The sequence below is a fragment of the Mytilus californianus genome, unplaced genomic scaffold, assembly GCF_021869535.1.
Source record: "Mytilus californianus isolate M0D057914Y unplaced genomic scaffold, xbMytCali1.0.p SCAF_10, whole genome shotgun sequence".
Taxonomy (NCBI): domain Eukaryota; kingdom Metazoa; phylum Mollusca; class Bivalvia; order Mytilida; family Mytilidae; genus Mytilus; species Mytilus californianus.
The window spans coordinates 11,063,979-11,080,980 of record NW_026262582.1 but is presented as its reverse complement, the minus strand read 5'-3'; the positions used below and the strand labels follow the sequence as shown (position 1 = coordinate 11,080,980).

General features: G+C 31.5%; 1 protein-coding gene across 3 annotated transcripts in view; it reads right to left on the bottom strand.

The window, feature by feature from the left end:
* LOC127717603 (sodium bicarbonate cotransporter 3-like) overlaps positions 1 to 17,002 on the bottom strand; it is a 113,676-nt gene that overhangs the window by 60,758 nt on the left and 35,916 nt on the right. For 2 of the 3 annotated variants that reach the window (XM_052223307.1, XM_052223308.1), the window contains exons 5-8: positions 16,242 to 16,402; positions 15,181 to 15,387; positions 12,312 to 12,374; positions 8,837 to 8,976 (exon numbers count right to left, since the gene is read on the bottom strand). In XM_052223307.1, the coding sequence (XP_052079267.1) occupies positions 8,837 to 8,976; positions 12,312 to 12,374; positions 15,181 to 15,387; positions 16,242 to 16,402 (571 nt within the window). The remainder of the gene's footprint in view (positions 1 to 8,836; positions 8,977 to 12,311; positions 12,375 to 15,180; positions 15,388 to 16,241; positions 16,403 to 17,002) is intronic. The other variant, XM_052223309.1, reaches the window with a different exon arrangement.

Sequence of the window (17,002 nt, the reverse complement as noted above, 5' to 3'; positions counted from 1 at the left end):
TGTAATTAAATTATGAATAGAAGAGTAGGGGTTAGTGGGCAAACTCTTTGATGGTACAAAAATGTACTACATGGATAAAAACAGAGGATTCCGAATATCTGACAAAAAGTCAAAAACAAGACTAGCAAACATCTTTAAGTCCCTTTAAACATTTGTTGCAAGGGATAATTAATTTTAAATGGGGATATTTATTCATAACAAGTCCAAAGACAGCTCTCCATGAAATAACTTTATTCATGTAGTAAACATATATTAATTGCCTATTTTGGTTAATTTGCAATAACAGGATGTAGTATCAAATTATTGACATATTGTCTTATTGTGGAGTGTTTATATTTTGTGAGCTAGTGTTATATATAATATAGTTTGATGAGGAGAATAATTTCACATTTGATTTAAACATCAATACCCTTAGATCAATTATGGGCACTATATGTATAAAAAGAACTTATCTTATGCATTCACTTTTATGTTTCAGACAAAACATTTGAGAAACATGGTTCATATCATGCAAGTATCTGAAACATGTACAAAGTGTTAACTAAAATACAGATTATATTCACACTTACAACTTTCTAAAATGCACCCTTTTCACTTTAAGTGAAAATGTAATATAGAAAACTTGCACCTATATATATTTTATTTTGGCTTTAAGTATGGTATTCAATAATTATCAGATGTGTAAATGTGAATATAAAATGCATTTGGAAACATTTTGAAAATACTAGAGTTTGATTCTGCATGTGAATGCAATATTATGACTATGGTACTAGGAATTGGGCATAGCAGAGTACTAAATATAATGCGCTAACTTAACTGTCCATTCAGAATAAATCATGCGGTCTTACCTCACCATGAGGAATACTATGTACACTGCTATGTGCACTTGATAAATTCTCATCCACCTTTAAATTAACAATTTTGAACATTGTGAGCAGACATTTTGTTTTTAATTTGTAATTAGTAGAACAGTACTGTATTTGGAGATTTGGAGGCATCAATTGGTGAATTGGTTGATGCAAATTGAGTCTAATTATACATAAGTGACTCTATAACTGTATAATCTGATGCCAGTAAACTCAATTTGTGATCATCAAATCACCAACTGATTCCCACAAATCTTCAAAAACATTACTGTTAGGTCAATTCTTATGCAACTGAAAAGAAAACACCCCAAAAATAATACATTTTATAATGTTTTACATGATGTTTGGGCTTGCATGCACAATTTCGATGCATCAACAAATGATCATCCTTGGAATCAAAGCAAGATTAAATTACAAGAACTTTACAACCAATGTTGTTTTAGAAGCAGTTATCAGACAACTCCCTTAGACCCTAAGACTTAATGAGTGACTACTTTTTGCCTCCATTAGGTAATTTTGTCAAGAATAGTTAATCAGACTAAATAATAAATCTTGATGTCCAACAATGGACAATTCTAAAATATCATAGCTTTCTTGAGTTTACAAACAGCAGTAAATATCACTTCCGTTATCATATTGGTTTAACATTAGCTACAAAAAAGCTCAGGTCAAGACATGAATCTCACAACTTTTTATATCAAGCTGACCTTTTCTCTCTTTGTATATTCAAGAAAACATAAAACTGAAATTTCTATGCAAATGTTATAATGACCTTTACAATAATTAATGCTATATGAGCATACTTTACAACTTAATGTGGTACTGAAAAGTTTTTCTGCAGTACCATAGATTGTACCTGTGATACTGAATAAATGTACAAAATAATAATAAAATACTATACTTAACAACAAACGAAAGCCACAATTTCTATTAATGTGTTTGTAATAAAAATTAAATTGCTGTATATTTTTTGAAATAACAAACTAATTGGTCAAAAATCAAGGAAATAAAATTCAGTTAATTTGAGGAATTTCAAAATCATTCTTAATTTTAAATTTTTTAAATTTGAGGAATTTCTGGAAATCTTTCTTTATTGTCAATTCGTATAAAATCAAATTTTGGCACAAATAAAAATTTCAGAAAATTGAAACCCACTTGTAGTCCTAAAAATTAAGTTTTACTCTTTTCTATCAAACAGAGATTGTGATAAATGTAAAAACTCTTGACTTTTTTTAATCCTAGAACCCAGACAAACGCAATGCCCTTTCATAATTAAAGGTTGTTGCAACATCTATAAATAAATTTCAAGAAAAAGCTTTAAATATATATGTAAGGCCACATCATCACTCTATAATAGAATATAATTCAAACTATAAACACACCTATCTATGAGTAAAATGGTAAGATCAGAATAGGTTTAAGTTATAAAATTGTAATCAACAGGTTTTTTTTGTGTCATAATCAGATTACTAAGTGACCAGAGAAAAGTATAAATAGAGGGATTATAAAGTTTGTATTGTAACAGGTATAGAGCTTGTAACTAATGTAACATGCAAAATACAGATCCTGTATCCAGGCTTTGCCTACAAAAATGGGAGAGTGCTCTGATTTCTCATCTGTTGTGAGCAACTTTTACAAATTATCAAGTTTAAGGTTTTCCCAAGAGAGTATATGCATGATGGTACCTGAATGCATCAAATAAGGCCCTCTTCGTTTAAAATTTTGAAATTCCCTTTTACTTGATATAAGCCCAATCCTTCAAAATTTACAACCATCATCCATCCATTATTCATATTATCACCAAACTTATAAATTTGAAGGACAAACATTTCATTGGCATAATAATCATCAGAATAGAATGTAAAACCCAGTGTTGTCAGATATTTGTAAACGAAGCATGAAAAATCAGGATCTGTATTGCGATCAGATCATCTTATATGATGACATTTATACTTTATGTAACAGAGTGGACAGTAGGACTGTCATGATACAGAAAGACATTCTACAAGTCATGTGATAAGTCATGTGACAAGAAGAGAGACCTTAACAACCTGAAGGATATAGTATTTGAGGGGTTCAATCATAGGACTGTCTCAAAATGTACAAATCTTGTACACCCAAATAACTTTATCTGTATGCATTTTTTTATGCCAATTCTGATAAGAGATTCATTTTCCTGATATAGAATAAATCCATCTTTTAACAAATTTAATTAACAATAAAATTTCAGATTATTTGTAAATAATGGAAAATCAAATTCGTCTATTTTGAGACATTCTAAAAATATGATTAAGTTGTGAAACATTGTGTAACAGCATTGGATTTTCACTGTATTTTTTTCCATAACTTTTGATCTAACAAACTTATATAACCAAGAAATAAAAAGAGGATATTTTACAATATACTGATATTCTAAAAATGACATTTACTCTAATAAAGTCTTTGATTTACATGAGTACTTAGAAAAAAATCAAGATGGTAGTTTTTCAGTTCTGCTTGCCATATATGCAGTCACCATTAAAGTGACAGAATAAAAAATTCAAAGCAATGACCAAAATTTTTTTATTGTTAATGATTTCATATCATTTCAATTAAGAAAAGTTGTGATAAAGTGAAATTGCATTGTGCTATGCATGAAATAATTGACTGCTCTGGTTTTTTTTAGACAGAATACTTAATTTTAGGTTTACAAAGAACTTTATCTATTTCTTTGAATCTGATAAATAGTAATATATTGTTTTTTTCTGATTATCATTATTTTTCTGATTTGTACGTCACCATGATCATAGCAAAGATTAAGAAACAAAATTTCCAAATTTTACTAATATCAGTATTAGCTTTTTATTTAAGCTTAAATTCAATAAATGATCTAATGTAATTTTCATTTTGCAAAAGTCACCTTATTTCGGGCAAAGCAACAAAATAAGAATACCTACTTCATAACAGCAGATCTAGCATAAAGATGTTGAAGAGTAAACATAATCCTTATGTATAATTTGACAAAATAAGAATTAAGAGTTGTTGCAAGAGAGGCAACAAAAATTCTGAACGAGATCACTGCTTGCCTTTGTCAAGTTTCATAAAACATATATATTAAATATTTATTCTACGGCTAATTCAACTTTGCCACATGATTATGGACCTTGTTATAGGTTTTGGACATGATTATGGTCCTTTTTCAAATTTGCCAAATGATTATGGTCCTCGTTTAAGTTTGCCACATGATTTTGGACCTTGATTAAGTTTGCCACATGATTTTGGTCCTTGTTGAAGTTTGCCACATGATTATGGTCCTTGTTGAATTTTTCCACATGATTATGGTCCTTTTTTAAGATTGCAACATGAATTTTGTCCCTGTTTATGTTTGTAACATGATTTCAAACCTTTTTTAAGCTTGTCAAATAAATTTGGTCCTTGTTTTAATGTGTCACATGATTTTTGTCCTTTTCTAAGTTTGTCATTGTATTTTGGTATTTTTTAAGCTTGCCACATCACATTTGGGATGGTTTAAGCTTTTCACATTATCTTGAAACTTTTTAAGCCTGTTACACATCTTTAGCACCAGTCTGCAATCTTGTCAACTTGTGTTGAAAAAAAAAGATTGTTTAAAACATGTAGGCAATTTTTCAAAATATAAACTTAAAGCTGGAACAATCTGCCCTTCAGAAATCAAATTCAATTTTTTGGTTTTAAGATTTACCATGTATGAAACTGTGTGGTTTATGTTCACTCAATACTTGACCTGCTGTTGTGAAATATGAAAAATAATGATTGTGATGAAACACAGTGAATTATTGTTTTTATCGCTGATCACACAAATGTTACCTTGCAGTTATAAGATCATTTATCTACCCACCTTAGAACTCAACTAGAACAAATATAAAATGAAAAAATAACATCAACATGTACAATTAATATAACAGTTACCCATATCTGCTCCTAACAAAATGAATAAAAACAAGATTTTACAACATGAACTTCTACCTAAGGAGGTGAATAATGTTAAGATTTGAATAATTTTTGCTTTCCCTTCAGAAATGTATCCAGTCCTTCTATCTTGTAAAATGTAAAGATTTTTACAACTGTTTATGCTGTCACCATTGGATGAGCATACAGGAAGTTTCTCTTTCAGCTAATTTCTTTGGAGGTGAGACCAAAGCTATGAGATTTTCTACACTAATTCTCAGAATAATAAACTGTTAACACAGAGATATGTCTCGCCTATTTGTTATTTTGATAATGCAAATGTTGAAATTAAAATAACAATGTTTTAACATGTAAGTTATGCAAATATTCAAAGTCAATGAAACCTGACTAAAGGTACAGGGCTAAACATAAGGGTTCCCCATAAACTGATCTAATCACAAACTAATACATGAAAACTAAGCAAAATTTTCAAAGTCAATAACCAATGACTGAAGGGGCGGGGCAAAATAATCTCCATGGAAATGAGATATGCCAATGCTTATACAACTGCATACCAAATATCAATGACCTACAACTAGTGGTTCCCCATAAACTGACCTAATCACAAACTAATACATGAAAACTAAGCAAAAGTTTTCAAAGTCAATAGACCATGACTGAGGGGGCGGGGCCAAATAATCTTCATGGAAATGAGATATGCCAATGCTTATACCATGTATACAGTGTTCCAGCTTGATCGTTTTCACAGGGCGGTCCGCCCACCCTTTTCCGACTGACGCCCTGTGCCCTTTTTCTGATGCCCTTTCCTTTTTTCACAAATCCATTCCTTTATTGTTGTATTATTTTGATGAAAATACTATAATTCTACCTGTCTTCATGTTTCTGACAAGTTTATGACCCTCAGCTAATTAACATTTACAGCAGGTGTTATAAGTTGTGATTACAGGTAATCTGCTTATCACCATTGGATGGGTCACTTATCTGTTAATTAATTATTAAGCCTCATGATTGACCATTATAAATATTTTTCCAAGTAATATTGATCAGTCGGCAATTCAATTTCAATATTTCTTAAACGACCACAATTTGCAGTTCGTTTATCCTTAGATGTTTTTGTAAGTTTGTCCATTGAACAACATTGTTCTCCCCCGGACTGTTTCGCATAAGATACGAAATCATTTAGTATAAAATTAAACGAGAGAGACAAATATATTTGTCACTGAGCAACTTAATTTAAAAAAAATCCTGCCTTTTTGTTAAACACGAACCAATCCGTAGATGATTACGGATTCAATCTAAATTTATTATCCTCTTGCCACTTCCTGTTTTCGTTTCGTTTAAAAATCGAAAGTAAACGTGATTTATTCTTGATAAATCTAGAATATATACTGTCATTTTAATCGTTCCAAGTTTAAAAAAAAGGAATTCCAAATATCTCTTTAAATGTTTTACAGGGATAATGATTATGCAGTGAAATAGTCGTTACAATTTCATTTCTGCTGTGATTCCTGGTTTTAAATAAATTGCTTCGCCGAGCGCAGCTTGATACGACCGCAGAGGTCCAACCCTGAACAGTTGGGGCAAAAATGGACACAATATTCGCGCTTGATACAGGTCTGAATTTGGATTGTAATTAAATATTTGACACATAAAAGGTTTCTGACACAGAATAACTGTAGTCAAAGAACTTAGAATTGGTTATATGATTTGAATTTATATTCAATTTTTTGCTTTTGTGCAAAACACTTTTCTGTTGCGAATCAACCCCCCCCCTCCCCCCACATAAAAAAAAGTAAAAAATTTATCCCCCCCTTTTTTTTGCTTTTGTGCAATACACTATGCTGTTGAATATTAACCCCCCCCCCCCCCCACCACACACTTTTCTTTGGCAAAAAAAAATAATATTTGAAGAATTTTTCTTTTTAATTTCTGAAATCTGAAATGAGAAAAAATTGACCCTCCCACAATTTCTTTTTACCCCCCCCCCCCTTTTCCCCCAAAAAAATTCTTTCCTTCAAGATATGGTCATAATCTCAATTCAAATTTCCAATGGAGTTTGCAACCATAATTACCCATTTAAATTTACCATAGTGCTCACTTAATCTATTTTATATAGAATTTAAAATATGGTGTCAAATCGTTCATATGGATTTTTTTGTGAAAAAAAAAGATGCAACATTTGCAGATATTTTTACTGGTCTTCCTTTTTAAATATGGATTATTTTAAACATAATTTAAAAGAAGTGTAAGGGAGGTAATCAAAACGTTGTATTTGGATAACCTCCCTTACACAACTTTTAAATTGTCTTTATAGTTCATTAACCATTACTTTATACATAATTTAAAAGCAGTATAAGGGAGATAGTTTCAATGATGTATTTGAATTACCCCCCTTACACTGCTTAAAATTATGTTTTGTACTAAAGTATTTGTCCATTAACCAGGACACCCTTGTCTTTCCCCCTTTTTTGCCCCTAATTCCTAAACGGTTTGAGCCATAACCTCCCAAAGCAAATCCTAACCATCCCTTTGTGGTATGGAAACTTGTGGTAGAATTTCAGAGAGATCCATACACTGTTCCACAAGTTATTGTCTGGAAACTAGAAAAATGCTTATTTATGGCCCCTTTTTGGCCCCTAATTCCTTAACTGCTGGTACCATAACCCCCAAAATCAATCCCAACCTTCCTTTTGCGGTATTGAACCTTATGGTAAAATTTCATAGAGATCCATTTACTTAAACTGAAGTTATTGTGCGAAAACCAATGTGTCTTCGGATGTCGACGACGACGACATCATCATCATACCAAAATACGACCTCAAAAATTTTTTGCGGTCGTATAAAAAGAGGAACCCAACTTTTGTTGATCAGGAATGTCCCCTGAAAATAACTGAAGTGAAACTAGATTTCCAGATCCTTGTTCTAATCTTTATATTTAAGCATCACATCAGTCAAATCATGCAATAACTGCCTACATTTGTAGCCATGCCTAAGGCCTTCAAAGATCCTGCTCCTTGAAGGACTTGGGCATATGTATAGCTAGTAATATAAGTCCTTGGTTCCTTACTGTTACCCAAAGTAAGGTTGATTTTCTTCTCACGTAAAAGTGACTAAAGCCCTCAAACTCCTAGCTGAAACCCCTGCTGTTTACATAATAAAAGACAATGTTTGACATGCCCTTTTTAAATTATCAATCAGCGTGCTAAAGTGCCCTTTTTCGTGATTGACTCCCTGCCCTTTTGAAATCCTAGCTGGAACACTGTAATACAACTGCATACCACTAGTGGTTCCCCATAAACTGACCTAAGCAGTTTCAAAGTCAATAGACCATGACTGAGGGGGCGGGGCCAAAATAATCTCCATTGTAATGAGATGTGCCATTGCATACCAAATATCATTGACCTACCACTAGTGGTTCACCATAAACGAGACCTAATCACAAACTAATGCATTGTTGACCGCGCCGCCGGATACAGCATACCTATGTCTCGCTTTTTGACTCCGTCAAGGGGAGACAAAAATGTTGTACCCCTTGCTGACAATGAACTTCACCTATGATGAAAGTCAGTCTTCATGAATTCCTTCAAGATAATACAATTCATTTTTCAAACTATATTACAGACTGTTGAAGGGAAAACAAGTATTATTTTACAAAGTTACAATGATAAAAATAATCCCTTAACCATTTTAAAGTTTATATATTGAATATTTGGGGTAATTTGTAAATTCTGCTCATGAAGCTAATGATGAAATAAGCATGTACGTTTTAAATCATCACAATGAACTTAATGGACATTATTTTTACACATCTCAGACAAAACTTTATGCACTGACTGATATCACACATTTTCATACAATCAATACAATTTAACAGTTTCACCAGCATAGTTGTATAAAATATTTGTAGTGAAAAAACACCCAAGAATTTCAAGTCACTTAAATGTTCAAATGAAAGATTTAAAAAGCTCTTAAAGAGCACTGTTGTCTGCATGCAGTTTTTGCTACAAAAAGGCAGGATTCACAACTTAAAATGTAAATTTTACCTTTCCAGTTGATGAAGGGCCCTCTGAATCATCTTCACTTGGGGCCAACGAGCCTTGTAAAGTCCCTGAAGCCTCCAACCTATGGCTGCTCTGAGCACGTCCAAAATTTGGAGTTGTTTTGGCAGTGGACAAACTATTTGCTATAGGAGAGAAAAAAAATCAAAATCAAGACATTTTTTTATGTTGTTGAAAAAATTGAATAAAATATAAGTTATTTGTATCAATTTATCTGTAAAAGACTATATATTCTTGATGAACAGCCAATATGATTCAGAACGAAATAGAATTAAACATCAATTATTCAACAAAACTGACAAATTTAATAAACTTTGCATTGACTGCAGGGAACACAAGTCTGTCCTTCTTAAAAGTTGTCTTCCATTGCCAAAAATTCTAGAAACGAAGTTGGTACTTTGAAAATTGATTATTCTTGCTCTTTATATAATAATACAACAGGAAATACATAAAACTATTCTCATATAATGATAATTTCTCATAGATTTACAAAATCATATGCCAACATTTAATTCTGGATTTACAGTAAATCAGAGGTTTAAACATGGCTACTGGACAAGAAATTTAAAAATGATTTTTTTCGTTTCAATTTTTACACAAAATGGCTTCAACGCCTGGGCAAAAGATTAATGCAGTGCAGAAATTGACAAACTTTGTGTGAATGTTAAAGTTAGAAAGAAGTTTTACACTACACAACAACGCATGACTTCTCATATCAGGTGACTGGTCCAATATGCTATATTGCATACTGTGTAAGGATTTTCTTGGGGCGAGGTTAAATCTTTGGTTTCCAAAGATAATAAAGCTAGTCAATAATTTTGTTACATTTTCACTCAAACCAACTACTGTTTACTTATTCTGTTCTCTGATGGACACTTGTCTCATTGGCAATCATATCACATCTCTCATACATTATAAAGAATACCAAATTTCATTATCTTAACATTCATGTGTGCATCACATAAAAAATAATGAATGTCAACATTAGGCCCAATCAAATTTGCATTTCCTTTTCAACTTTGGAAGGCACAAAATAATAGCATAATACTTTTTTAGTATAGCTGCTCAATACAGCCAACAATTATTAAGCTGGTAGCTATATTCTGGTCTTAATGAGAGCACTGTTCTCAAACAAAACAGAACTGCACATGCTGAAATGTCTGGCCTGCTTAATAGATTATAGCTGAGTAAAACATATATTTTGACATTTTTTGAGAAAATGCTCTTACTGAATATATTTAGAAAACTTAACCTTAATCACTGAATCACGAAAATGAGGTCAGATCAACTAAACTCTGTCTGTCAAACATGTACACCTTACATTGAGTCTATTGACCACAGATAACTGACCTAATATTCATGGTACCTTAGAAACTGACCTGAAAGAGATAGCTTAACATTGACCTTTGAACCATTATGATGAGGTCATTGAGTAGCCAGTGTTAGACACTGTACAATGCACAGTAATTCAATGATCTAAAGATAATTAACCTTAAACATGTTAAATTAATAAAAACTCAGAAACTGAATAAAGCATGAAAACTACTAATGCTTATCATTAAACCACAAAAAGAGGTCAAGGTCAGGTTCTCCAGATGTCAGACAGACAAGTACATTTTACAACAATTTTATAGACCAAATATAGTTGACCCTTTATGAAAACTCATGGACGAAGGTCAAGGTAAGAAGATTCCTGTCAGAATGACAGACATGTACCATATACAACCATGTAATAGATCAAATAAATGACCAAAGACTCACAGTAACAGAAAAACTTATTCATGAGTGAAAACTTAATTTTGGCTTTAGTTTGTCAATGAACCATAAAATAAGGTTTATAAGGTCAAATTTGACCGATAGACTTCAAAACATATGCCATCTTTAAATAAAACATATGTACATTGTAGTTCTTTTACATTCTTAATTATTATAAATTTTATACAATTTGTAAAAACCACCATTGCTGGATAAGCCAACATATGTCTTGCACTCTGTAACTTTTCAACATAGGCAAGGCACCAATGCAAGTCCTTTGATGGTAGCAGATGCCAAAACCCAAAAAATGATTCTGCAAAGCAAAATTTTGCCAAACTTTAAAAATTGGTACCCTGTATCCATGAAAATAAATGAACCCATAATAAAATTATTTCAAGTGCTCCAAGCGTTATAACATTCCGTGTTGTGAATCTTAGGCAATATACAAGTACCCTCTATTTAATTAAATATAAATTACAATAAATGGAATTTCTTTCCTATCCAAATAACCCTTTAAGCATGCAGGATACAGAGAGGACATAATATAAGATATAGAAAAATTTCCAGGACCATAATGGTGAAAATAGGCATCCCTACAGCATGTGTGGCTCAAAATGTTTTTTCTTCTGCATTACAGCCTAGTAACTTTAAACACTGGTCATGTTCGACTTGTATTTTCCTTACAATATACCTGATACTGGACATATCTCAACCATTAGTGTTCGCACTTATTCCTGTGATGTGAAAACATTCTTGTGTGCCATGCCAACCTTTTTTTTCTGAAACTTATTCTTTAACGTGAAAACATTCTTGTGTGCCATGCCAATCTTTTTTTAACTGTGACATGCCATTTTATTTAGGGAAATCTGTCTTTCCTTTTGCCAGACATCAAGAAAAATGTAACAGTATCAGAAAAGTTTAATTCCACAGTTTTTTTATGTTTTTTTTTGCCAATTGTCCATCATTAATGATTTTTCACAATTGGTATGAATAAAATAAGATGTGGGGTATACCTCAATAAGACTCATCTATAAATTCATATCTAAGTAAATTCTAGCTTAAGAATCTGAGGAATTATGGGTAATTCTGTTTTCTTTTAAATTTACCCATGATACAACTAATGAACTAATGTGATGAACAACAATATCAATACTTTAACTAATTTTTCATATGCTTGATGTAAATCATTTTAAACTAGATTCACCGGGGCCAACACTACCACGGTCGTAAAAAGTCATGCTAAAACAAGACATATTCTATAAATAGACAGTAGAATGCATAAGTTAGAAAAACAGATGGGAAGTAAGAGTTTCTCAGTCAGAAAGAAAAAATCTAAACAGTTGTGACATTTGCATTGTTATTTTCAAAATTTAAATGAGAATCAAATCCAGGTGATACTGTAAACCAACTTATTTTCTAGGATACTTAATTAAACGTTGTCCTTTTAGCCTTCTTTTCACGGTTTTCTCATTTTCTTGATGTATTCATTAGGGAAGATCTTGGTAAAAGTCTTGACTATTAGTTGGTTTACAGTAACACCCACTAAATTTTACCATCTCTAACTGCATGTTCTGATGTTGTAGTCACTTAAAGTGCTAATTATAATTTTTTTCTATCGTTTATTCTATTCAGATTTTTTCATTTCTAAATGACAAATTCTTACTAAACTTGTACCATATTCCATTGGGTTGGAGAAACCTATTACCTTTGTATTTGTCAAGTCTAACAGCAGTCTGGGATTTGGGAATTTGGGAATTTTTCAGACGTCCTGCAAACAAATATGAATTCTATTTGTCAATATAATATGTTTATCATTTTCTAACCTTTGTATATGTTGTGTACACATTATATTTTGTGCAACATTACAATTTGTACACAACATATGTACCAGGTTCCCATGGAGTTTTCAGATTATTTGTTTACTTATCAATATAATTAAACAGCAATTTCTAAACCATAAGTCCTCATCAAAACTAATCTATGAAGATCTGAGGCCCTTTTAACAAAATCTTACAGTAAAACCAGGAATGTTTAAATCTTCATAGTATCATTTCTCATCAGATAAGTCACTGGTGCTAGGTAAACTAATACCAAGAATCTTAACGTATAAATACCAGTAAAACCAAGAGAAGGTTTGAGTAGGCTATAATACACACCAAAAAAAAATTCAATTTATACAGAACAGGTTGCCTTCCAAAATTTTCAAGATTTTATGAAGATATTACTTTTTTAAGCATTTATATGGGGAAACAAACCTTTTCAAAAACATTCTGCTTTTTATGAAAGAAATCAATTTTTGACATAAGAAGAGGGTCTGGATGGAGGTCCTTCAATTCTGTATTCTTTAATTTTTTTAGCCATTTTTCACTATTCTTTATAAATTTTGCCCATTATTCTCTATTCTTTATATTTTGACACCAAATTATTCTCTATTCTTTATTTTTTTGCCCATTTTTCTCTAATCTTTATATTTTTAGTCATTTATGCTGCACTTTTTGCCCATTATTCTCTATTCTGTAAGCCCCCATCCAGACCCTCATATAATGCTGTGGCAGCACATCTTCAAACTATAAGAATGATAAACATATGAAGCTTCAATAAAAATTTAAATATTTGGCTTTTCCCACCTCTTCATTACAAAAATAACATTTTTGAGTAAAATCTCTTGATGTTCAAGAAAGTATAATCTGAAAACTCCGAAACCAACAGATATCACTCTGCACTGGATACCAGGCTAAATACCTAGGTCAAAGGTCACAAATAAGTTTTACATTTTCAACTGTAACTGAAATGGTCTGAGGCGAGTACTGAGGTTTTGGATATAAATTAAATGTTTAATTAAGTGGTAAATAATTTACATGTACATTTTACAAAATGGACAAACCTTTGCAACAGTTGAAAATCTACTAAACAAAAACAAATCTTACAACATTCACATTCATAAAACATTCAAATCTAATACATCTAAATTATCCCAAAACTAAATTATAAAACTTTAATCAAATTCTAAACAATGACATGCCATCTGGTTACGTCATCCAAGGTATCCAAACAATAATGGCAGTAAAAAATTACTTTAGACCCCAAATAGGGACCTCTGTATTGCCAAAAAAAAACCAAACCTAAATGAGCAAATATGATAACCAGTGCATTAAATCAACAATACTAATATATTTGTATCATAACCTATAGGGGGAGTTGGGGACAGTTTCAGGGGAGTTAACTCTTGACAAATATTCGATTTAGCTATGTTTAGATATTTCAATAGTGAATTTGGCTGTTCAAATCAGAGCTTGAAGAAAATTTACGTAAAGCAGAAAATTACAAAAATACTAATAGTTATTTGCTACAACAAAATTTTGGTAGAGCAATAGACTATTTGCATATTACCGACTTTTGACTCCGGATTTTATATTTTTTCAACAGGTTACCAAATCAGTGGTAGGACATCCTGGTACTCGGTCAAGTAAGAGCAACTTAAAGAAGTAAAATCAAGCTTTTAACCGGTACAATTTGGGGGAAAAATTTATTGCTTCATGTTTTCTATAGACAGCAAAATCATCGGAAAACAGCAAACTTTCAACCTAAATTGCACCGATTACATGTTTGATTTTACTTCTTTAGGTTGCTCTTACTTGACTGAGTACCAGGATGTCCTACCACAAAGTATAGTAGGTAACCTGTCGAAATATTATTTAATCCGGAGTCAAAAGTCGATAGTATGAAAATTGTCTATTGCCTATTAGTAAACTTTAACACAAAACATCCTTTAATATTTGAGAAAATTTCAAACCTAGTTCCCTTAAAATATGTATTAACAAACAAGTAAAGAGAATGTAGGCATTTCTATGAGTAAACTTATATTTTTTTTCAAAATAAGCAAGAGAACATATATTTAAAATAATCATTTATTTTTAATGGATACTGAAGCAAAATAAAAAGAACAAGAACCTACTTAGGGCTGTTCCATAAAAACATACATGGGACCGAGGGAAGGCACTTCCACATCTCAACTATGGATTGGTGTCATCAATGTTTTTGCATAGTGGAAATGTAAATGAAATTTTAATTTGCCTCTATAGGTGATTACCCCATTTTTAAAGTGCCTTCACCGGGTACCATGTATGTTTTAATGGAACAGCCCTTATAAAAGATCAGGATTTTTAAAAAGAAAATCGATGTTACTCTTTCAGTCAAGTTTTAAAACAAATAATATGCCTAAATGTTCTTTTATCACAAGTTTTTTTGTGCCTTTTGATATTTGTTCAAGTTACAGTAAACCTTTTGAGAGAAATAATATAAATCCCAATTTCTACATACATATGCATGTATCAACTAATTCTTTTTTTTTTCTTTTATTTTCAAGACCTTACTGTACCTTGCAATATATATCATAGACAAGATTAATAAAAGAATAACAGAAAATGAAACTGTCCTTAACTCCCCAATTAACTAACTAGTTTTTCACAAAACATAATCAAATTTAAAAAAAAAACATGTAAAACTAACCCTTTTTATTCAACAGTTGCTTTAACAAAACACTAAAATACAATCATATATAACATAAACCTTACCATTATTATGCAATGCTGGTGCAGAAAACTTTTTGCCAATGTCAGCAAGTGATCGTATGATAGGTAAATGGAATCGACCACTATTGCCGTCCTCGTGGTGTTTTTTCTGATACTGATGGTGATGTCGTAGATACAATGTGTCAAGTACTTTATCTTTCAAATTTTCTTCCAGCTGCTTGGCTGCAATAAGGTTATCAACCAGCATGTCTGAAAATAAATTAATGTGGAGATTTAAGTAAGATCGGGCGTCTTTTTCTGAGCATCTCTTCATGATCATGTTGCAAAAATACTTTTTTGGGTTAAAAATATTATACCAAGTATGTTCAGAAAAAATCCTTTTCAAAATCAAGGGCAGACAATTATGTTGAATTTGATAGGACAATTTGTATTTTTTTTAATTTTTCAAGAAAACCCCTTTTTAATTTAATATTTCAAATGTATTTATGAAAAGCAATTGTCTCAGTGAATTTTAACCAATTCTATCGTTTAATGACTCCTCAATAAAGAAAAAGTAAGTTACCCAATACAACCCATATAAAATAACTGTGATTTCGGGAATTTCAATGTAATTTAACAAAAAAACAAGGTCCGTGACCCCCAGTTTTGAAATATTGAAATTTGAAAGTACATTGACCCAGAAGTCTTTCACAGAAATTTAAGTAACATCTATCGTTGATTATTTAGACACCCCAGTTACCTTAAGTGATTACTCTGCTAGAAATCACACATGTATGTAACATGCCAAATGCAAAACATACTCTAGTCATGTTTTAAAATCTCCTTTACTCGTCTTGTTCAAAGCTTCAGTGACTAAAATTTGAGTAACTTGCTCTAACTTTCTTTATTTCTGAATGTCTTTACAAAATTATGGGTATGAAGTTATCAATAATAATAGTTTAAGAGTCTGATAATTGATTGATTGGTGTTTGCTCTTTGCCACCTCAGAAAAAAAGGCTATATTGCCTTATAGAGGGACTGTTTACTACTTAAAAGCAGATTATGGTCAAATTAGGGCATGACAAAAGACCAATTCAAAACAGTAACCTATACAAACTTCTTACCAAAAACGAAGTGAATGTCATTAGCTTCACAGTCTAACATCACTGTTCCGTTCATGAGGCCACACCGTAACTCAAACAAAGAGTGTAATGATAAGGTGGCAACATGTGGCTTTGACCACCTCTCTCCACCTTCTTCCACATCTTCTTCAAACTTAATCCACCTGTTTAGAACAAATACATACACATTACAGTAAATGTTAAATACTTTTTTTCTCCTTTTCATTCTTTTTGTAAGTTGCCACGTTTTTTTTAATTCAGGATGTTCTGCCAAGTGCAAGAATTGAAAAAAAATCAAAAGTTTTATTTTCATGTAATCAAATGCAAATGATATTCAATATTATATATATTAAAAAAAATACGCAGGTTTAAAAAGGTCAATAATACAGCTAACAAACACAATAAAAATCCTAATCACAAAATTTTTTGCAGACTTTTTCTTATTTAGTTTTGCTTTAAGGTGATCCTTACAGGGCTTCCAAAAAATATTTGACCCAGCCGGACATTTTTTGTCCTATCCTGATTTCAGTCCCTTAAGACTTAGTAACAAAAGGCAAGCATTTTAATCAGTTGGCCATCATATAAACAATGATTGACACAAAAAACAAACTTTAAACTTGACTTTTGATATAAATTCTATGTTCTGACGTAAACTGTTCAATTGATGGTGCATCATTCGAGGTTTGCAATATCAGCATACTAATATCTGCCTTAGACTCTTTATTTGTGGAAAATTACGCTGTCAAAAACTTCGTTTTCGATTT